The sequence below is a fragment of the Papio anubis genome, chromosome 11, assembly GCF_008728515.1.
Source record: "Papio anubis isolate 15944 chromosome 11, Panubis1.0, whole genome shotgun sequence".
Classification (NCBI taxonomy): domain Eukaryota; kingdom Metazoa; phylum Chordata; class Mammalia; order Primates; family Cercopithecidae; genus Papio; species Papio anubis.
In genome coordinates, this window is record NC_044986.1 from 83,186,076 (window position 1) to 83,210,607 (window position 24,532).

Sequence of the window (24,532 nt, forward strand, 5' to 3'; positions counted from 1 at the left end):
TCAGTTCTTCACCCCATGGGCCTACTCAGGCTCCTTGAGTGTCCTCACACTGTGACAGCTGGCTTTCTTCAGAACTAGTGATCCAGAAAAAGCAAGGAGAAAACGGCAGTGCTTTTTAAGGACCTAGTCATTACTTTTTCTTTTCTTTTCTTTTCTTTTTTTAATTAAATTGAGATGAGTTAAATTGAGATGGGGTCTTGCTATGTTGACCAGGCTGGTCTCAAACTCTTGGTCTCAAGCAGTCCTCCTGCCTATTCCTCCCAAAGTGCTGTTACTACAGGCAGGAGCCTGTGGTATTTCTTTATCCTGTTTGTTAGAAGGAAGTCACTCAGTTTAACCCATACTCAAAGGAATTAGTTTCCACCTCTTAAAAAGAAGAGTATGAAGGAATTTGTGGACATGTTTATAAACCACCACAGGCTGGGCGCGGTGGCTCAAGCCTGTAATCCCAGCGCTTTGGGAGGCCGAGACAGGTGGATCACGAGGTCAGTAGATCGAGACCATCCTGGCTAACACGGTGAAACCCCATCTCTACTAAAAAGACAAAAAACTAGCCGGGTGAGGTGGCAGGCGCCTGTAGTCCCAGCTACTTGGGAGGCTGAGGCAGGAGAATGGCGTAAACCTGGGAGGCGGAGCTTGCAGTGAGCTGAGATCCGGCCACAGCACTCCAGCCTGGGCGACAGAGCGAGACTCTGTCTCAGAAAAAAAGAAAAAAAAAAGAAAAACCACCACCGATGGTTTATTCAAGAAAGTTCTTAATATGAATTAGTATTAATTTATTCATTTGTACATTGAAGGAGAAAAACTCTGTGATCATATCACTAGATGAAGCAAAAGCACTTGATGAAATTTAACTCCATGATGAAACCTCTCAGCAAACTAAGAAGGGAACTTCCTTAATGTGATAAAGACTTTCATTAAATTTATAATTTAGGAACAGTTGACATACCTAATATTTAGGCTTTCTGTACCTAATATGATTTATCTTTCTATTTGTTAAACGTATTCTTTTGTTCTTCAGTATTTTAAAATTGTGCTTATATCAGTGTTTTACATTTGGAATTGCAAAATGATATAATGAAACATGAAGACTGGAAGTCCTCGCTAGAGCAATTAGGCAAGAGAAAGAAATAAAGGGCATCTAAATTGGAAAGGAGGAAGTCGAATCGCCACGCTCACATATGTAGAAGACCCTAAAAGCTTCACCATAAAACTCTTAGAACTGATAAATGAATTTAGTAAGGTTGCAGAATACAAAATCAATATACAAAAATTAGTAGTGTTTCTATACATCAATAATGAACTAGCAGAAAAAGAAGAGAGTAATCCATATACAAAAGCTACCAAAAAATGAAATACATTTGACCAAGGAGTTGAAAAATCTCTACAAGGAAAACCATGAAACACTGATGAAGAAAATTGAAGCAGGCACAAAAAATGGAAAGACATCCATTTTCAAGGATTTGAAGAATTAATACTGTGAAAATGACCATACTACGAAGAGCAAGCTGTAGATTCAATGCAGTCCCTATCAAAATACCAGTGACAGTCTTCACAGAAATAGAAAAAACAATCCTAAAATTAATATGGGACCACAAAGGACTGCAAATGCCAAAGCAGTTCTGAGCCAAAAGGACAAAGCTAGAGGCATCACACTACCAGACTTCAAGATATACTGCAAAGCTCTAGTAATCAAACAGCATGGTACTAGCATAAAACCAGACAATAGACCAATTGAACAGAATAGAGAACCTAGAAATAAATCCACATATTTATAGCCAGCTGGCAAAGGTGCCAAGAACATGCTTTGGGAAAAAGACAGTCTTCAATAAATAGTGCTGGGAAAACTGGATATACATATGCATAGTGAAACTGCACCCCTGTCTTTCACCATATACAAAAATAAGCTCTAAATGGATTAAAGGCTTAAATGTAAGACAAAGGCACCAAAGACAAAGTGAATCATCTATTTTCTTTTATTATTATTTTTTTAAATATAGAGATGGGGTCTTGCTACGTTGCTCAGGCTGGTCTCAAACTCCTGGGCTCAAGTGATCCTCCTGCCTTGGCCTCTCAGAGTGCTGGGGTTACAGGTGTGAGCCACCAGTGCCCAGCTAAGTACTGTATTTTCAGCCCATGTTTGCTTGCATTATGAAGACATTGTTATACTTATTGAAAAGAAGAGGCCGGGAGCGGTGGCTCATGCCTGTAATCTCAGCACTTTGGGAGGCTGAGGCAGGTGGATCACCTGAGGTCAGGAGTTCGAGACCAGCCTGGCCAATCCCGTCTCTACTAAAAATATAAAAATTAACCAGACTTGCTGGCATGCGCCTGTAGTCCTAGCTACTTGGGAGGCTGAGGCAGGAAAATATCTTGAACCCGGGAGGCGGAGGTTGAGATGAGCCAAGATTGCACCACTGCACTCCAGCCTGGACGACAGAGTGAGACTCATCTCAAAAAAACAAACAAACAAACAAAAGAATTTGCTTATAAGTTGACCCATGTGGTTCCAACCTGTATTGTTCAAAAAAACCAAAACCGCTGTTAGACCTAGAATCCCACTTCTGCAAATCTAACCTACAGTTTTATCTGCCCAAACAACAACAAAAGCATCTCTTCAAGTTTATTTATTGCTGCATTGCTTATACTAAATTGGAAATAATCTAAAATATCCATCAACATGGTTGTGCACCGTGGTGTGCACCTGTAATTGGGACTACTTGGGAGACTGAGGCAGTGCAATCTGATTGCACCTGTGAATAGCTCCTGCACTCCAGCCTAGACCAGCATGGCAAGACCTCATCTTTAAGAAGAAGATGTTCATCAACAAGAGAATGGGCAAATATGGCCATAAGGTATTCACAGGATAAAACTCTAGATAACAATGAAAATGAATTAAGAAGAACTACAAGTATCCATCATGGAAATACTTCACAGTGTTATGTGAACAAAATTAAAGCATTATACATATAAAAACAGTGAAGTTTTTATATATCTATTGAAAGTTTAACAATATATAAGGCAATGCTGTTATGTCACTTACAATCCTTTCTTTGAAATCAAAGGCAAGTTGATGTGTGTTTAAACTAGAAATTCCAGGAAAAAATCAGAAAGGTACCTGGGCTTAAAGAAAGATGCTAAATGGGGCCGGGCGCCATGGCTCACGCCTGTAATTCCAACACTTTGGGAGGCTGAGGCTGGTGGATCACCTGAGATCAAGAGTTCGAAACCAGCCTAGCCAAATGTGGTGGCATGCACCTGTAGTCCCAGCTACTTAGGAGGCTGAGGCAGGAGAATTGCTTGAATCTGGGAGGCAGAGATTGCAGTGAGCCGAGATTGTGCCATTGCACTACAGCCTGGGCAACAGAGTGAGACTCCATATCCAAAAAAAAAAAAAAGGAAAGCAAGGGCAAGTAAATGTCAAATCCATCTCATGCCATAGAACTACTTTTTTTTTTTTTTTTTTTTTGAGGCGGAGTCTCGCTCTGTCACCCAGGCTGGAGTGCAGTGGCCGGATCTCAGCTCACTGCAAGCTCCGCCTCCCGGGTTCCCGCCATTCTCCTGCCTCAGCCTCCCGAGTAGCTGGGACTACAGGCGCCGCCACCTTGCCCGGCTAGTTTTTTGTATTTTTTAATATAGACGGGGTTTCACCGTGTTAGCCAGGATGGTCTCGATCTCCTGACCTCGTGATCCGCCCGTCTCGGCCTCCCAAAGTGCTGGGATTACAGGCATGAGCCATTACACCCGGCCTAGAACTTCTTACAACATCCTAAACCAGTACGTTTCAACCTGAAAAGATGTTCTAACACAGAATAAAGAAAATGAAGTACAGATATTTTGTTCCCAAGGAGGGAAACTCTTCCTAGGTTCCCAAGTTCATGAACTTCACGTGCATATAGCAGGAATCTGTCATCTTGAGGGAGTTCTTTCTTAAACCTACGGGTTTGTAAGATTTTAGTTTTCTATGCTGTCCTTTTTTGGTCATGCTTGTCAAGGAAGAATTGTTAAAATCTATTTTAACACCTTCTGCCCTTATTCAGGGCAGTTAGAGACTTAAATTTTACATACACATACTACCTTTGAACCTTCAGTGTGGTGTTTACATACTGAAAGTTTGCAGTTGAATTTAGATCATGCTTTGAAGTTCCCTTTGTCAGACCACATTGTTTGTACCAAAGAAAGACTGCATTTTCTTTTTGTCTGTAATTGTTTCCATAATTATTTAACTTGGTATAACATGTGGTACTGTAAAAGCATAACCCAAGCCATTGTTTGCCTTAAGCAACATTTTAGATTTGGGGACGTGGTGTTTACTTTTCCAAGCCTTTCTTAAGCCCTTTTAATTTATATCTCAAACTTGAGGATATCCATGAAAACAGTGGAAACTTTCTCTTCTCCGGATCTTGACACAAGTCAGGGATGGAAGTGAGCAAAAGGAAGTGGTGTGGTTTTTATATCATTTCAATTGTGTTGAGATAAGGAAATGGGATAGTTTATCCACTGTACTGCTCTTTTGGGAAAGTCCAGTTTGTATATAAAAGTAAAAGGAATTGGCATAACATTTTAATTCCTTCTGCTCTATTCAGTCATTCTCTCAACAAATATTTATTTAGTATTGACTATGTGCTAAGCACTGTTCTGGGTGCTAAAAATACAAAGTGAGTGAAACAGACTAACCCTCCTGGCCTCATGGAGCATATATTCTGGAGCAGGTGGCAGGCAATAAAATACAGAGTAAATTATATCAAATTATATAGTATGACAAATGCTAAAGAGAAAGAAACAGCCAGAAAGAAGAGGAGTGCTAGGTGTGGGGATGGGTTCTGGATAGATTCTGCAGGTAGAACCAGTGGATTTGATGACAGATAGGAAATGGAATGCGAGAAGGAAAGAGGAATTTGTCAAGAATGACTTGAGATTTTAGGCCTGGTTATATCTATGTAGTGATACTCTAAAAATAAAAATAAAAAAAGATTTTAGACCTGGGACTTTTTAAGATTTTACACCAAGTAAAGAGGCTGTTAACGGAGGTGGGAAAGACGTAGGATCTAGCAAATTTGGGAGGGAAGAGGCAAGGAAAGATAAGTGACAAATTGTATAGTTGCTGGTAACATTGTTAAGTCAATTTTTATACTATTTGAGCTGAATTTTTTTTTTTTTTTCCTTTGAGACAGAGTCTCGCTTTGTTGCCCAGGCTGGAATGCAGTGGCACAATCTCAGCTTACTGCAACCTCCACCTCCCAGGTTCAAGCAATTCTCCTGCCTTGGCCTCAGGTAGCTGGGATTACAGGCACCCACCACCATGCCCAGCTAATTTCTGTATTTTTAGTGGAGATGGGGTTTCACCGTGTTGGCCAGGCTGGTCTCGAACTCCCTGCCTCAAGTGATCTGCCTGCCTCAGCTTCCCAAAGTGCTGGGATTACAGGCGAGAGCCACTGTGCAGGCCCGAGTTGTCTTAAAAATAGCCCTTATAGCAGCCTGTGTCTTCTTTTAAGATGTTAGCAAGTATCTTTTCTGATGAGACATTTATTTGCCTTTATTCAGAATTGCTAATTTTATGCTAATCTGACCCAGAATACTCAAGTGTGCCTTTCTCTTTAATCCTCATATTAGCTATATTAGCTGGAATATTTTTGATTGTAACAGAAAAATTAACTGTCTCTGACCTTAAAAATGGAATTTATTGGCTCTTAACTGAAGAGTCCCAAAGTAATTCAGGCTTCAGACAAGATTGCTTGAGCAGCTCATCGATGTCTCCCGGGATCTGGCTTCTTTCAGTCTCCTGGCTCTGCCTTCTGGTTCTCCTTCTGGGCCCAACATAGCTGCCAGCAGTTTCTGGGACTGCCTTATTCATATTGAGTCTGAGAAGAGTGACTTTGTCACTGCAGGGCCCATGAAAGTCCTGAGACTGTTAGACCAGCTCACCCCTGAACTTTTTGTGGTGTGGAAGATAGAATATGCCTAGCGTAGGAGCCTCTACTCCTGAGATCTTAGGGGAAATCTTTGCATCCTGAATTAAAAAAAAAAATTTAAATAGATACATAAGTGGAAATAAATGATTGATTTTTTAAAATTGCTTTTGCATTGTACAAGCACCATGGTTAACACAGCAAAAACAATTCCTCTTTAAAGCGGTCAGGTGGGAAGGGAAAAAGTAAAGTTGTATTCGGACATTAGTTTGATCAAGATAATTTTTCTTCTTAGAGATTTAATATTGTTGCCACTTGACCAGCTGGAACTACAAAGAAACCATTAGATAATAATGGTTATATTATTAGATAATAATAAGTATGATAGTTATATATACTAGGCCAGAATTAGTGTTTCTCTACAAATTGACCAAGCAGTTGACGAAGAAAAATTACCTTCTCCTGCCCCCACAAAACAAGAACCAGTGTTTCTCAACAAGGAGAGTACTGTTAGCATTTGGTTAAGACAGTTCTTTATTTTGAAGGATTGTCCCTGCACATTGTGTTTTCTATCCTGGTCCCTGGTCAAACTGTATGTCCTGTCATATCCTAGACATTATTCCAACCAAAAAGTCACCTGCATTTTTTAGATCCTCTTAGGAGGGGGTGGTAACCCAGCCACTGCTGATGCCTGAGGGGAGTGCAAAGTGGGGTTTTTGAGGAGCTGGGACTGAGACCCTGAGGAGTAGGCACCACTGGGCCTAAAAGGATTCCATGGGGTTGATTCTGGGAGTGTGGAAGGAAGCAGAGAGTGTACATTGCTGCTGCCAGTTGAATGCCAGTGGCATTCAGGTAATTGACAGGAACAGCGAACCAAATCGGGGAAAAGAAAGTCCCTTCTCCCCTCTTCCAGCTTTCTCTAGTTCCCCAGTTGGCAGAGCCTCTCCAGGAGCCAGCTGGTGAAGGACATATTGTCAGCAGCATCCCAGCTCCAGCGTCAGAAAGCAGAGTCTATAGATAGAAGAGGGGCCTTTTTTTTTTTTTTTGGCTGAAAAGCAATAGTGTAAAAAGGGACACAGTACTTTCTGTTTTTTAATCTCATTACTTTCCTGCCAGCGCCTTAACATGCAGTAACAAGTGGAATTTGGGCTTTGTCAGCAGCAAACCTGCCACTTACTGGTTGTGTTAATCTGGGCAAGTTTCTTTCTTTTTCTTTCTTTTTTTTTTTTTGAGACAGAGTCTCGCACTGTCACCTGAGCTGGAGTGCAGTGGTGCGATCTCGACTCACCGCAATTTCTACCTCTCGGGTTCAAGCGATTCTCCTGCCTCAGCCTCCCAAGTAGCTGGGTTTACAGGCGCCCGCTACCACGCCTGGCTAATTCTTTGTATTTTTAGTAGAGACAGGGTTTTCACTATGTTGGCCAGGCTGCTCTCCAGTGCCTGACCTCATGAGCCACCATGCCTGGCCAACTTGGGCAAGTTTCTTAACTTTGTGCTTCACTTTTTTTTTTTTTTTGCAGAGTTATGAAGATGAAAAAAGATCTTACAGAGCTCAATAAAAAATAACTTCGACTTTCTCATTTAACATATGTGCTCATGGTATACCCGACAAAACGCTGCACTTTGGATTAGAAAACCTGGGTGTTAGTTTGTCATATATACTAGCTACATGGAATTCACCAAGTTATTTATCTCCCTGAACCTATCCTTTCTCTGTAAGTAGGAATGATTTTACTTACTGTAAGGATCAAAGAGATGGGATAATGCATGTAAAACTAATTTGTAAGTTATAAAAATCACAGTGATGATAGGATGCTAAACAGGTGCCATTAAATACCACCACATACCTGAGTTTCTCTGATTTAATCTGCACAAAAGACCTTGATCATCTGTTTTATGCTAGACTCTGAACTCTTTATCACCACATTAAACTCTTGTCTCCCTCTTCAATTTACCAGTACAGGTTGAGCATCCCTAATCCAAAAATCTGAAATCTGAAATGCTATAAAACGTGAAGCTTTTTGAGTGTCGACATGACGCTCAAAGGAAATGCTCATTGGGGTGTTCTGGATTTCACAGTTTTGGATTCGAGTTGCTGAACCAGTAAGTATAGATAGTGCAAATATTACAAATTTAAAAAATCAAAAATCCAAAACGCTTCTGGTCCCAAGCATTTCTGATAAGGAGTACTCAACTTGTACCCATAGTATGTCTATGGGGTGACCAAACCCTCTCCCCTTCCAGACAGTTCTGTAATAACTGATTCACTTCACCTGTTTTTAGTCATGTGTGCGTGTTCTAGAGGAGAAACAGAAGAGTAACACCTAGGCCTCTTAAATAAACAGCTGACAAACATTACGAATCTCTTCAAAGTACAGATATGCCAAAGATTGCTGTATAGTTCAATCTAGTTGTAATTGTAAGATTTTTGTTGTTGTTTAATACAGTTATACAAACAAAAAACTTTGGAGAAACTAGATTAGGGAATTTGTAGTACAAGGTTGAATGATGTTTTTGTAGTACAAGGTTGAATGATGTTTTGAAAACATTATCTATTTGAAGAATGTTTCAGAAACCTGGAAACATTTCTTTTGCATCTAATATTGAGGTCCTGGTGAAGGATATAAAACACACAAATAAATCAACTAACATCAACTATATATAATGCTATACTAGATTGTCTTGATTCTCTGGTCCTGGAAGAGTTTATACTTGTGTTGGGGAAACTATCTTGGCACAGAAGAAAAGTGAAGGATTTGATTGGGCAGGGACAGTTGAACAGAAATATGAAGGTTAAATATGGGCTTGTTTTGATTATTAATTAATAATTGAGCATGGGGGAAAGGTGGAGTTGGAAAGTCATATCAGGGGTGGCAATGAAATTGGTAACCTCAAAGTGATGGAGACATGACGGTGGAAGTGTTATACAGTGGAACTTCCCTATCCCTGTTTTAGGTCATCACTTAAGTTGCGTGGTTGGCTTTCTTTGGTCCTGGCCCACGGGCATTATTGTAAAACTTTCTAAAAGACCCTGTTATGAATATCTTACCCATAGCAAGATCTGACAGCGTGGATGCCAAGGCAGGCATTTCAGTAAGATTTCTGTGTATTACCTCAGATGCACTCAGACAACTCTTTAAGCAAGTTATTTTCTTCAGGGTTTATGTTTAGATTTGGGGGATATTGTTTTCTACACTGATGTAAATAACTGCGAGTGATGTTGCTTCGGTTGTACAAGTGTGTATTCTTCTAAGAATTGATGGGGAGGAGTGTAGAGATCGGGAAGGAATGGATGAGTTGCTTGTTAAGGGAAAAGATGATATTCTTATGCTAATCCAGGCCCTGGATCAGGAGCAGAGCAGCCATGCGAACAATGGCCTTGGAGCCAGGAAGTCTGCAGTGAGTCTATTCCTTCTCAGAAAGCTTGTCAGACCCGGCGCCTGGAGCTGCCTGGGGGGAGGGACCCCTGGAAAGGGGAGTTTTCTCCTTGCTCTTTTATGGAATTGGCTGCTGGCCAGCTTGTTGGAAATTCCCAAACTTCTCTACTAGAAAGTGAAAATCAAGGGTGGGGGGCTTAACGGGAAGAGGAAAGAATGACTTTAGTCTGTTTTTTCAGCTGACTTCAGCCTTTTCCTGTTTTTTTTTTTTTTTTTTTAAAGTTCCAATTGCACTGTTGGTTCAGTTGTCTTGCTGTTTGAGAAGCCTTAAAATCTTTTACTTAAAAAAGAAATTATTTATATTTGAGTAATTCTGCCTTAATGTTATTTTCCTGTAAAGAAATGGTACCAGTCTGTGTATATAGCAAGGGGAAGTAAATTTATTTAGATGCCTATTTTGTCTGACTATTCAATAGCTTTTAAATGGCAGCATGATTTAAAAATTTTGATTATGCTGCATGTCAAATATGTGCATCTCCTCATTTTCTTCACGTTGCAAGATATTTTTAATTTAATGTAAAAATTCCGATGAATCATTTAGGAATTAAAAAATATGTTTTATCGTTAGACGTTATATAATTTTAAGAATGATTGCAGCCGGGCACGGTGGCTCACACCTGTTATCCCAGCACTTTGGGAGGCCAAGGTGTACGGATCGCCTGAAGTCAGGAGTTCAAGACCAACCTGGCCAACATGGCGAAACCCTGTCTCTACTGAAAATAGAAAAATTAGTTGGGCATGGTGGTGCGTACCTGTAGTTCCAGCTACTCCGAGGCTGAAGCAGGAGAATCGTTTGAACCCATGAGGTGAAGGTTGCAGTGAGCAGAGGTTGCACCACTGTAGTCCAGCCTAGGCAAGAGAGCAAGACTTTGTCTCAAAAAAAAAAAAAAAAGGCTGGGCGTGGTGGCTCACGCCTATAATCCCAGCACTTTGGGAGGCAGAGGCGGGAGGATCACCTGAGGTTGGAAGTTTGAGACCAGCCTGACCAACATGGAGAAACTTCGTCTCTACTAGTAATACAAAAATTAGCCGGGCATGATGGCTCATGCCTGTAATCCCAGCTACTCGGGATGCTGAGGCAGGAGAATTGCTTGAACCCAGGAGGTGGAGGTTGCGGTGAGCCGAGATCACGCCATTGCACTCCAGCCTGGGCAACAAGAGCGAAACTCTGTCTCAAAAAAAAAAAAAATTGTTGAAAAATAAGATTAATATTTTGCTATGTGATTATAGAAACAGTTAATATGAGACAAAGGAGAAGTGCTCAGTTATTAATAATTACATCTATTTGTTGAAATGTTTACTGAGATGTGATATTACTAACTCAAAGGATAGTTAACTATCTCCTTTGAGTTAGTAATATCTCTATTTTGTGGCGAAGGAAACGGAGACCTGGATATCTTAAGTAATTCCCCAAAATCACACAGCAAATAAATACTGGAGCTGATTTTAAAAAATTATTTATATTTTATTATTTTATGAGTGAATACCACATCAATGTATGTGGTGTTAATGCCTTTATTAATAGAGTTTTTAGACGAATGGTGTTCTGGGGCCCTCCCCTCTTGTCACTCTCTTGGAAGGCCATCTTACCCAGAGTCGTAGCTGAATATCACTGTGCTTTTGGCATAACCAGTTTGTATGTTCAGCCCCAAATGTGTCCTGTAAGTTTCAGAACCAAATGCCCATTACACGTTCCCTTTGGGTAATCTCAGATCTCTAAATTTGAACCTTTGATCTCTTCACTCCTGTCAAAATCACTTATTCCCATTTCAGTAACTGTTCATGCCACAGATGTGGGAATCTTCTTTGACACCTCACTTTCCCTTACCCTACATTTAATCCATTGCTAAGTACCGCTGAGTTTTTTTTGAGACAAGCCTCATTCTGTTGCCCAGGCTGGAGTGCAGTGGCATAATCAAAGCTCACTACAGCCTTGAACCCCTGGGTTGAAGAGATCCTCCCACCTCAGCCTCCCTAGTGTCTGGGACTACAGGTATGCACCACCATGCCCAGCTAATTTTTTAAAGTTTTTTGTACAGATGAGGTCTTGTAGTGTTTCCCAGGCTGGTGTTGAACTCCAGACCTCAAGTGATTCTCCCGCCTCAGTCTTCCAAAGTGCTGAGATTACAGGTGTGAGCCACATAGCCAGCCAAAAATTATTTTTGAAGTATAGCATGAGTTCATCCACTAGACCACTGCCACCTATCCTTTTTTTTTTTTTTTTTAATTCACCCATCTGCACATGGATTCTGCCCTAATCTTAACCACCATTGTCATTCTCCTAAATTTTCACAATATTCTGCTTACTGATCTGTTTGCTTTTGCCATTATCGCCTCCAGTCCATTACATAGAATTCAGATGATGCCCACTTAGGCTTAAATCCCAAGTCCTTCATATGCCCTTGCCTGATCTGGTCTTTGTCTTCTCTGCCTCTTCACCCTCATCTCCCACTACACTATCTCTTATTCTCAACATTTCAGACATCGTTCTCTCTTTGCTTTTCTCTCCCTCAAGATCTTTGCCCAGGGTGTTCCCTGTGCTTAGAACATCCCCTCTTTCTTTGCCTGGCTGACTCTTTATTTTTCAGATCTCAACTTAAAGGTTGCTTCTCAGCATTGATTCCCTTTCCCCTCCATCTGGATTAGAGGGGGGTCACTGCCTCTATTCCTTCAGGACCTGGCACTTTTCTTCCTTTGACCACGAATTATGATTGTGTATCATTTGTGTTTTCTTGTTTGGTGTCTTGAGTATCTTAATTGTTTTGTTTAATGACTCTGAACTCCATGAAGGCTAGGACTGTTTGGCTCTAAACAGTGTATTCTTGGTATCTGATACAGAATCATGCATAGTACAGACAATAAACATTTAGTGAGTACATTAATAATTCAATGGTAAGAACACTGTTTCCACAGGACTCCAACGTTGGAAGGGATAACATAGATTATTTAGTCTAGGGCCGGGCTTAATGGCTCACGCCTGTAATCCCAGCACTTTGGGACGTTTAGGTGGGTGGATTGCTTGAGTCCAGGAGTTCAAGACCAGCCTGGGCAACATGGCAAAACCCCATCTCTGCAGAAAACACAAAATTAGCCAGGCTTGGTGAGATGTGCTTGTGGTCCCAGCTACTCAGGAGGCTAAGGTGGGAGGATTGCCTGGAGCCCAGGAGGCAGTGAGCTGAGATTGTACCTCTGCACTTCAGCCTTGGCAACAGAGTAAGACCCTACCTCCAAAAAAAAAAAAAAAAAAATTTAGTCCAGTCTCCCTTTCTATCACGTTGGTCATGTCTTTGACAAAGGTGCACTCAAACTTTATTCCTTATGTACTCTGTGAGCAAAACCCCTGGGTTCCTTTGGTTGTATCTCAAGTGGAGTGGTTGCTATGTCCTTTGCATTCCTGTCATTCTTCTCTCAAGTGCTTAGGAGGCCTGGCCAGGTGGAATAAAGTAAGATGGTTGTCCTCTTTGATTACTGCAGCATTTCCCTTCATTCTGACTGCATGCATGTCTTGGCAGTCGTCATCAATACCAATGCGTGTTGAGCTCGTAGTCAGGGAAGATTTGATGGCTGTTCTCCATACAAGTGATCACAGCTTTTTTTGTCTATAAAAATTTCTTGCAGATTGGATTGTCATGGATAGCACCTGTCAGTGGCTTCCTTTGCCAGGTTGGCAGGTGTGTTATAAACATGGATTAGAGGAGGGAACTTCTATTTAGCACCTACCGTGTACCGGGCTCTCCTAAATAGTTTAAAATGTGTATTTACATTATGTAATATATATAAAATCAGGCAGGGAAGTATAGGATAGTTGTTAACATGTAGAATCTGGAGTCAGACCTCCTTGATATTAATTATGACTCTACTTACCGGTTGTGTGAGCTTTGATAAGTTCCTTAAAGTCGACCTGCCTGTTTCTTCATCTGTAAAATTAAAATAATAATTTAACCTTTAAATAAGTTGGTTGATGGTTTGATAACAATATATGCAAAGCATTTATGACAGTACTGGCACATAGAGGTTAATATGTGTTAGCTATTATTTTATATGAGTTCCTTAATTTTAAAAATATTTACGTTTATTTAATTTATTTTAAAAATTGTTTTAAATATGTGCTTGCTATTATCTCATTTCGTTCTCAAAATAACTGTCAGTTAATAAATATCACTCCAGATTTGTTTATTAAAATGGGGTCTTGCTCTATTGCTGAGGCTGGAGTGCAATGGCTCTTAACTGTTGTGATCACAGTGCATTGTAACCTGGAATTTCTGGGCTCAAGTGTTCCTGTTTGAGCCCAGGATTACAGCTGAGATTACAGGCGGTCGCCACCACAGTTGGCCTCATTCCAGTTTTAAAGATGAGGAAACTTATTCAGAGAGGTTAAGTTAAAGGCAGATCCAGAATTTGAGCTTGTGCCAGGGTAGCAGGGTCATGGATGTTTTTGTGGAAGGAATCACACACAGCTCTTTCCTCTGAAAGGGAAAGCACTTAGAGTCTTGTGGCCAGCCAGCTCTGCAGGATGCCTTGGTTGTAGCTCTAATGAGGCAAGGCCACATATTAGCTTTAAATAAACTGATGAGGAAACAGTGACAATGAAAGATGAAACATGGCATAGTGGTCAGTCTCCTGCCCAAGACTGAGCTCCTTGCAGCAGGAGCAACCATACTCATATTCGTATTTCTGGTACCTAACACTGGGTCGGTAATATGTACTCTAGATGCAGGCCAGTTGGAGTGGTTCATACCTGTAATCTCAGCACTCTGGGAGGAGGCCAAGGCCACAGGATTGCTTGAGGCCAGGAGTTTGAGACCAGCCTGGGCAACATAGTGAGTCCCCCTGCCCCCACCCCTATTAAATTAAAAAAAAAAATGTTGGTGAATAAGTGAGTAAATTAATAAGTGAAAATTTGGAGAGGGGTGGAGACCTAGCAAGGGAGGCAGGACCAAAGCCAGGGTTTCTGGCATGGTCACTGGAGAGTGGTAGCCAGTGGAGGAGGAGGAGCAAGAAAGGTGTGGGTTTGATTTAGACAGGTGGAGTGTGATTCTAGTAGAAATATTTAATGGGAAAAGTGAAATGAGGAAGAGAGATTAGGATTGGAAATACACTGGAAACTTCTCTTGAATTTGAAACCTGGAACATGTATCCTTAGAATGACAGTTGAATTATTTCAAGAAGTTTTCAAAGAAATGCTGTTAAATCATGTGACAAACATTATTCTATAGTTACTTTAGACTTTACATCTTTTTCTCTCAGCATTATGTGATGGGAAACAATTTCATATTAGAGAGATAAGAGATTGCAGGGATTTTTAGAACTAAGCCACATATAAAATACACGTATAAATGATACCTTACTGTAAATGTTCTTTGCCTCAGTACTGTAAATAACTTTGGAGAGCTAATTAAAGTGAAAATTCTTATGTAGATATTATAAAATAAAAAGCTCGGGTTATTAATGTAAACATCACACCAGGGTCATTGTGTCATAGATAAGCAAAATCTTTGTCATTCAGGAATAGTTCAAGCTGAAAGTCAATAAAATCAAACCACCTGAAACAATGGGATGGGGGTAAAGTAGAATGATATTTATCTTGATACTAACTAGCCTTTTTCCCCATTATTTATTTAACAATTTTACTTTGAGGCCTTTAAAAGTTCACTGTCTGTATCACCAAACCTTAATTGGAGAGGTTATGTTTCATGTCATCCATATTAGAAGTTCAATTTTATCTTAATAAAGTCAAATTTGCAATATTTTAGTAAATAATTTTTTAAAGATACCGCTTTTTTCCTTTTTTTCTTTTCCCCTTCCCTTCCCTTCCCTTCCCTTTTTTCTTCCCTTTTCCCTCCCCTCCCCTCCCCTCCCGTTTGATGGATTCTCGCTCTGTTGCCCAGGCTAGAGTGCAATGGCACGATCTTGGCTCACTGCAAGCTCTGCCTCCTGGGTTCATGCCATTCTCCTGCCTCAGCCTCTTGAGTAGCTGGGACTACAGGTGCCCGCCACCACGCCTGGCTAATTTTTTTGTATTTTTAGTGGAGACTTTTTCACTATGTTAGCCAGGATGGTCTTGATCTCCTGACCTCATGATCAGCCCGCCTCAGCCTCCCAAAGTGTTGGGTGTTGGGATTACAGGCGTGAGCCACCGCGCCTGGCCTTCTTTTTTTTTTGAGATGGAGTCTCGCTCTGTCGCCCGGGCTGGAGTGCAGTGGCACAATCTGCAATCTCGGCTCACTGCAACCTCCATCTCCCGGGTTCAAGCAATTCTCCTGCTGCAGCCTCCTGAGTAGCTGGGATTACAGGTGCCCGTCACCATGCCTGGCTGATTTCTTGTATTTTTAGTAGAGATGGGGTTTCACCATGCTGACCAGGCTGGTCTTGAACTCCTGACTTCAGGTGAGCGCCCACCTTGACCTCCTAAAGTGCTGGGATTACAGGTGTGAGCCACCGCACCTGGCTCCCTTTTTTTTTTTTCCTTTAATGATGAAGCATACTCTACAAATATGTGTAATTTTCGCCTGGCACGGTGGTTGACACCTATAATCCCAGCATTTTGGGAGGCTGAGGTGGGCGGATCACCTGAGGTCAGGAGTTTGAGACTAGCCTGGCCAACATGGTGAAATCCTGTCTCTACTAAAAATACAAAAATTAGCCGAGTGTAGTGGCGCTCATCTGTAATCCCAGCTACTCAGGAGACTGAGGCAGGAGAATCACTTGAACCTGGGAGGTGGAGATTGCAGTGAGTCAAGATGGCGCTGTTGCACTCCAGCCTGGGTGACAAGAGCAAAACTCCATCTCAGATAAAATAAAATAAAATGAATAAATATGTGTAATTTTCTAGGTCAGCTTCTTTTTCTATCTATAGAATAAATCATTTATTACAAAGATGGTATTTTCATTGTATCTACTAGCATTTACAAGAATGTTGATGGTTACCTTTATGTTTTAAATTTGACTTTTCCTGTTTAAGTCTTAATATATTTGGGAATTTTCATGTTATTAATAAAATAATTACTTTAGAACAGCCAGAAAAGACTATTGAGATTGTTTAATATACTTCCCTTGTTGTACATATGGCTTATCTGAGATCAGGAGAGGTTGCAGCCTTTTACTAAATTATTTGAAGTTTGAAATTATAGTGCCTAAAAAAAAAAAAAAAAAAAAGCAAAGATAGCTTTAATCTTTTAAAATGTATTTTGTTGTTTAAAGGTGTGTTTGGGCATTTGTTTCCCGTTTAGTTTTTGAAAATTTTCCAGAATTCAGTTGTATTCCTCACCTTTTAAATGTTTTTGTCTTTCAGGAGTCATAGGAAAGCAGTGGGAGTTGAAGTCATTGTCAAGTGCTTGCGATCTTTTACAAGAAAATCTCACTGAATGATAGTCATTTTAAATTGGTGAAGTAGCAAGACCAATTATTAAAGGTGACAGTACACAGGAAACATTACAGTTGAACAATGACTCAGCTATATATTTACATCAGATTATTGGGAGCCTATCTCTTCATCATTTCTCATGTTCAAGGTAAATCAGTGTTCATTTTAGTAATGTATTTCTGTATATAAAAAGCACTATTTCTTGCTTCTGTTCTTTCTACTCATCCCTGTTTGAATAGTTAGGCCTAACTATTCAGTAGTTAGGCCTACTAGCACAGCTTTTAGGAAAGAAGCAAAGATGAAACACATGCCAAATAATTTTTTAACTTGGCTGTGATGGAAACATTTTCAAGTGTTTTTGAAATCTCATTCTCTCTGAGTCTGTCTTCTCCTTCACAACATAGGCGTGATGATACACAGCATTAGGTCTTGTGAGGATTAAATGAGATAAAGTATGTAAAGCCACCTCAGTTAGTGGCTGAAAGACAGGGTAATAGATATTCCAGACTGAGCTTCAAAATTCCTCTCTCCTTTAAAATACAATAAGGAGCAAATGTAAATAATAATTTAAAAATCATTTTATTGGCTAGGCACGGTGGCTCACACCTGTAATCCTAGCACTTTGGGAGGCCGAGGTGGGCGGATCATGAGGTCAGGAGTTCAAGACCAGCCTGGGCAACATGGCAAACCCTCGTCTTTACCAAAAAATACGAAAACTAGCTAGGTGTGATGACGGGTGCCTGTAATCCCAGCTACTAGGGAGGTTGAGGCAGGAGAATCACTTGAATCCCGGGAGGCGGAGGCTGCAGTGAGCCGAGATCGTACCACTGCACTCTAGCCTGGGCAACAGAGCAAGACTCTGTCCCCACGTACCACCCCCCCAGAAAAATTTCATTTTATTGTTGTCAAAAGACTTTAGAAAGATAACTGGCACTTGTCTATGCTGAATACTAAAATTTCTTCATAGAGCACTGACAGTTTGTTTATGACCAATAATGTAATTTTGCTACTATGTGTTCACAACTCAGAACTCCCAAACAGGAAGTTATTGTGATGACTTTTAGGACCAGATGGCCTGTGTTTGCACATAAGCTTTTTCCTGTATGGTTTAAGTAGGATTATATTTTAAGCTGAAAAGACGGTACTGTTTTGCAAGAGGATTTTAGATAAAACTTACTGGATGTCTTCATACTCAAGTTTTTTACTTCACAGGTTGCTTTTTCCTAACGTTTTATTCGCAGTGATCTGGATTAATATCTGCTGTTAAAAAGAAACATGATTAACATCATAAAACTTTTGATATTTTCTTTTTCTTTTTTTTTTTTTTTTTGAGACGGAGTCTTTCTTGCCCAGGCTGGAGTACAGTGGCGCCATCTCGGCTCACTGCAAGCTCTGCCTCCTGGGTTCACACCATTCTCCTGCCTCAGCCTCCCGAGTAGCTGGGATTACAGGTGCCCACCACCACTCCCGGCTAATTTTTTGTATTTTTAGTAGAGACAGGGTTTCACCATGTTAGGCAGGATGTTCTCAATCTCCTGACCTCGTGATCCACCCTCCTTGGCCTCCCAAAGTGCTGGGATTACAGGTGTGAGCCACTGCGCCCGGCCGGTATTTTCATCTTAAAGCACAAACAGAATGAAATCTATAGCTTCTTTTTATTTTGTCTTAGTATTATAATCATATCCTTAGTATTAACATGCTTGGAATACAGAGCCTTCAGCAAAAGCCACTTTTACTTGTGAAACACCGAATTATTTAGTACAATACCTTTACTTCAATATCCGTCACATGCCTTGTTGATCAGCATCAACCAAAGCTGCTATAGTTTTAAAGATGAGTTAAATTCATAGTAATATTATATTTGCTACCTCACTCCCAGGTAATCTCCATTTTGGCATAAGTTTTTTAAAATTCTGTTTAGATCACACATAGACAATATAATACAAAATTCTCAGTCCTCGCCCCAATTCACGTTGTTCTATAATAAACTTTTATTAGATGGAATAAGTTGGTAATTAGTTACTATGTAAAAGCAAAAGATCTTATTAAGAATTACATTTCTCTGATAAAGAGTGAAATTTGTTACATTTCCTTTCAAAAAAATTATTTTGATAGTTGCTTCAAATAACATAAAAATGTTTGCTCTTAAAGCTAAAACCAATGTAGAAAAGTTATTTCTTAGAGATCATTAGGAAGGATTGTAGAAGGGTATTAATGGAAATAACTTTTGACTTTAGCTCTAGCTTTATCTTGTTTTGAATTGTGTCTCAGGAAAATAAACTTACCTGTACCTTGGTTTCCTTGATGTAAAATAGAAATAATAATGCCTATCCTAGATACAAACAAGAATGTTTTGACCATCAACTGTTAGGGTATAAATTTAAGTGCTTTACATTGAGATAAAGTTTGAATAGAAAAATGAGTCATCTGATATTAACAGCTGATAGATACTAAGTTTTTTTTTTTTTTTTAAGACTTGGTCACAAATTTTACAGCAGGATATATTAATATTGGGTAGATATTTAGTCCCTTTTTTGAATTTTGTCACAAATTTCAGAAATGGATTTTAGCTTTAAGTAACTAATAATGACTTCAATAGAGATTTATTTTTAACATGGGTGGTAGATGTTTACTGTTCATTCAATTATTGAGTAGTGTCAAGGCTGGCATGTCTGTAATTTTCTTGACATTTCCCTTGTGGTTCCCAAGTGGCTACTATTATCTGCATTTGAGGCAGGTAAAACGGGGAAAGGGTCAGCATTGGCCTCAACTAGACCTGATACCAGGAAAGCAAAAGTATCACAGGTTTTATCATAAGTCCTAATCATTCTCATAGCAAGAGCTACTAGAAAACAGAGAAACAGTATTGTCACAGTTGGCTTAATCTGTATCCATTGCCTAGGGCTGGATGTGTTGTTCCCCCAAACAAAATCAGAATTTGGTTAGCTGGGAAAAGGGGAAAAATAGGTATCAATTGGGCAACTAAAAGGGTCTGGGAGAGATTTAATTTCTTCCATCAATAAGAATGTTTTCCTCTACAAATAATTTAAAAAAATTTTAAAAGAGCTTAAGCATGACATTTTGGGTTAGGTGATTTTTATTTTTTTAAAAAGACTTGAACAATAAGGAAAATGTAGTAACACACAAGAAGTCTGGATATAAGGGGACTGTAGTTGATTATGTGGCTCCTCAAGACCCACCTTCTTTGTCTTTTCAACTGTGCCATCTCTAAATGTCAGGTTAGCCACAGTGTCACAGTGTGGCTGCTGAGAGACCAGACATCACATGCAGATGAGGTAAGCTTGAATTGACAATGCTCAGTTAAAGAAGAGGGACATCTATTTGTATCTCTTTTTAATTGATAAATCTTTCCCCAATCACTCATCCTCTCCCCAACAGACTTCCTTCTCATCTTAGTGGCCAAAATTCATTGTATGCTCTTATGTTAAATCACTGGCAAGGGGAATGGAACTAAAATTGTTGGATTAGACCAACAATTATCTCTGCTGAGAGTAGAGGGCTGCGCTTCCCTGAATCACATGGGGGAGGGGCAGACCCTTAATGTGTGTGTACATGTGCACATGCCTGTTGCCAGCAAGGGAAGGAGGGGAAGAATAAGAGTATCTGTTGCCCGGTACCACATTTGTCAACCTGACGTCATACATATGCTAAAATGCTCATGTTGCTATGAAATTTTCAGTTCCTTTTCAAAGGGTTCTATACCCCAGAGTTGCATCCATGTAGTACACGCAGCTACTAATCCAGGACTTGTGGCTGGTGCGAAGCCCTCTCCTTCAGGTCCAGGTGCCTCTTCAGGGTCCAGCAGTGTGTGGCTAAAAGCAGTTATCAGTGCACAGTATACCCAGTATCCAGTGACAAAAATGAAGTGGGATTAAGTACTATATAAAACTCCCATTCAGAGGAAGAAAAATTGGAAACAACCTCAGTATTCACTGCTCCATAGCATGTAGATTAATGATGCTTAGCCTGTTTGTCAGCCTCTAGTTTTATTTTCTAGGAGGATTTGCCTTCTCTCTGGTGTTTCTTGGCTAGTGTTTCTGCCTTCATGGTCACATATGAGATGGAATTAGTGGATGATGATCTTTGTGGAGACTGAACAGCTTTAGCAGCCTGCTTTCTGTTAGTATGGAGGTCTGATTACTGGAAATTTTCCTATGGATTGAAAACTCACAGTCTGACTGAGTCAGCCTGGGATATCTTTGGCAGTGCAGTTCCCAATTAAAGTTGTAGTAGTCCTACATTCTATTTTCTTTGGTCTGTTTGTTTTCGTTCCATTAAACAGTTAAATATCTTGTCTAGATTTGTGTTCTGAGAATTTCTGACCTAGCCACTGGCCTCTGCTTTGCCCGTTCTCCTGGCCTTTGGTTTAATGACCTCCGCTCTGAGGCCCTCTGCTCCTTTCCCATGCTAGAAAATGACCTGCTTTATTTGGTATCATAGCACTTATCTATGAATAAATATTAAAATAGTACCAAATGTCAGTATTTATTCGTCTTTATTGTCTTTCTCTGTCCAAGACTGTAAGCTTTAATATATATGGGACTTTGTTTTGTTTACTCTTCTAGTCACCCAGGGCTTAAAACCGTGGCTAGCACTGTGTACTCAGTACATTTTTGTTTAATGGATGAATACAGTTAAAGTGAAAAGAGCAAGTTGCAAAACTACTTTTTTCGCCATATATTTTTACACTGACCAACCCATTAGCAACAAGCCCCTGTAACAACCCATTTGTAGTATCTGATTATCTTTTTTCACTAAGGATCTAGAACTCCTTGGAGAAATCACTAAGTTTAAGTTTGGCAGGGAAAGAGCAAGGTGATCTTGGTATCTTGGCCAGAAAGCAAGGAGAAAAGTTCAAAGGATTCAGTGACCGGCTTGAATTGGACACGAATTGCAGTGGATTCAAACAAATCAAATATGTTTAAATCCATGTGTTTGTAATGATACTTTAGAAAAAAACTAGTTAGGGCTGGGGGCTGTGACTTAAACCTGTACATGCCAGTACTTTGGGAGGCCAAGGCAGGAAGATAACTTGAGCCTCAAGAGTTTGAGACCATCCATGGCTAAACTGGGAGCCCCTTTAAAAAAAAAAAAAAAGAGTTTGAGACCAGCCTGGGCAACATAGAGCTGGTCTTTACAAAAAAAAATTTTTTTAATTAGCTGGGTGTGGTGGTGTGTGCCTGTATTCCTGGATGAGGCGGGAGGATCACTTGAGTCCAGGAGCTTGAGGCTACAGTGAGCCATGATCATGCCACTGCACTCTAGTCTGGGCAGCAGAGCAAGACTCTATCTCTAAAAAAGAAAACAACTAGTTCAAGTCATTAATTTTGAAAATTGGTAAATAGAGGGGGAAATCAAGCATTAATCTTGCCTTTCTAATATGAACTGTGCCACCTGTATCCAATTAGTAGGTGAGGGAAAGCATCTCATAGATGTATTCCAAGTCATAAAAAAGAAGAGAAATGATAGGATTAGATACATTATTTTATACTATGCTAATTGAACTAGTGAATCTAGACCTTAAAAACAGAGATAAGCAGACATTTGGTTCTCTCCTCCCCACAACATGCAGAGCAGCTGCATTTCAGCACTCAATAGACACATGTGGCTTGTGGCTATCATATTGGACAGCACAGTTCTCGAGCTAACTACCATTTACAAAATCCATAGAGAACAAGAGGACATGTTAAATGATGCCAGGAAGATGTGATCAGAAATTCCAGACTGTGGTAATTGCTATACTGGTAAATACTGGACAAGTTACCCAATGTCTTCAAGTAAATCTCAAGGTCAGGAAGAGGAAGAAGAAACTGGTAGATTAAGAGACTTGGAGACAACCAGGTGTGATGTGTGAACCTTATTTGGATCCTGACTCAAGGAAACTACTAAAGCAATTTGTAACATTTATGATACAATTAGAAATTAGAAAGCAATTTATAACATTTATAATATAATTGGACATTTGAACATTGCCTTGATGTTTGATAATATTGGTAAGGATAAGGAATTACTATTAATTTTTTAGATGTGATAATTGTGTTTGTTTTTTTTTAAGTCCTTTTAGAGATACACATTGAAATACTACAGATAAAAGGACATATCTGGTATTAGCTTCATAATTATATGAAGGGGGAAGGAGTGAAACAAGAAGGGCCATAAATTGATCGTCATAAAAGCTGGGCTATATGGGTACGTGTGGGTTCATTGTACAGTTTTCTCTACTTTTATAAAAGGTTTCTGGCTGGGTGCGGTGGCTCATGAGCTCGAGACCAGCCTGGCCAACATGGTGAAACCCTGTCTCTACTAAAAATACAAAAATTGGTGGGACATGGTGGCATGTGCCTGTAGTTGCAGCTACTCAGGAGGCTGAGATGGGAGGATCACTTGAACCGGGGAGGCGGAGGTTGCAGTGAGTCGAGTCTGGGCCACTGAACTCCACCCTGGGCAACAGAGAGAGACCCGGTCTCAAAAAAATAAAAAATTTTTTGGAAGAATATATGTAAATGAATAGAAAAAGGACAAGAAGCATATACACCAAACAGATAACAGTGGTTATGTTTAAGGAGTGGGAGGGGGATTAGATGGGCCCAAAGAGGCCTTTTTGGTTTACTTGTAGGGTTCAATATATATATATATATATATATTTTTTGGATCCTATGAGAATACATTCTTATTTTAAACTACTTACAGAAAAACAAAAAACAAGCACGGTGACTCATGTCTGTAATCCCAGCATTCTGGGAGGCAAAGGCGGGTGGATCACCTGAGGTTGGAAGTTTGAGACCAGCCTGGCCAACATGGAAAAACCCCATCGCTACTAAAAATACGAAAATTAGTCAGGCGTGGTGGCACGTGCCTGTAATCCCAGCTACTCGGGAGGCTGAGGCAGGAGAATCGCTTGAACCTGGGAGGCGGAGGTTGTGGTGAGCCGAGATCATGCCACTGCACTCCAGCCTGGGCAACAAGAGCAAAAACACCATTTCAAAAAAACAAAAAACACCAAAAACTACTTTTAGGAAAAACACTTACTTGAGCATATGCCTAAGTAGAGAGAATAATATGGTGAAACTCCATGAACTTGTCACTCAGTTTTGACAGTATCAACTCATGACCAAGCCTATTTCCTCTCTACCCCCATGCACTTCTCCCACACCACCCTTGGATTATCATGGGTAATTTTGAAATAATATTTCAGTTAAGTATAAGATACCTTGGCCGGGCGCAGTGGCTCACGCCTGTAATCACAGCACTTTGGGAGGCTGAGGCGTGCAGATCACTTGAGGTCAGAAGTTCAAAACCAGCCTGGCCAACATGGTGAAACCCCATCTCTACTAAAAATACAAAAATTAGCCAGGCATGGTGGCAGGCGCCTGTATCCCAGCTACTCTGGAGGCTGAGACGGGATAATTGTTTCAACCCAGGAGGCAGAGGTTGTGGTAAGTGGAGATCATGCCACTGTACTTCAGCCTGGTCGACAGAGTGAGACTCCATCTCAAAAAAAAAAAAAAAAAAAAACCAAAACAAAAAGAATAAGATACCTCAAAGACCACATACTCTGATCATAATGCAATAAAAGGAATTCAACAGTGTAAACTTCGTTTGAGCATATGATTTCTTTTTTCTTTCTGTTTGAGACAAGAGTCTTGCTCTGTTGCCCAGGCTGGAGTACGGTGGCAAGATCTCAGCTCACGGCAACCTCTGTCTCCTGGGTTCAAGCGATTCTCCAACTCAGCCTCCTGAGTAGCTGGGGTTACAGGTGCCCGCCGCCACACCTGGCTAATTTATTTATTTTTAGTAGGGTT

General features: G+C 40.2%; 1 protein-coding gene across 12 annotated transcripts in view; it reads left to right on the plus strand.

Annotated features, from left to right (window-relative positions):
- The window catches only part of BMPR1A (bone morphogenetic protein receptor type 1A), a 169,004-nt gene that overhangs the window by 100,958 nt on the left and 43,514 nt on the right, over positions 1-24,532 (plus strand). For 10 of the 12 annotated variants that reach the window (XM_021943316.2, XM_021943311.2, XM_021943314.2 and 7 more), the window contains one exon: positions 16,638-16,857. In XM_021943316.2, coding sequence (XP_021799008.1) covers positions 16,791-16,857 — 67 coding nt within the window. In that variant the 5' untranslated portion in view covers positions 16,638-16,790. The other 2 variants (XM_021943319.2, XM_021943321.2) reach the window with 2 other exon arrangements.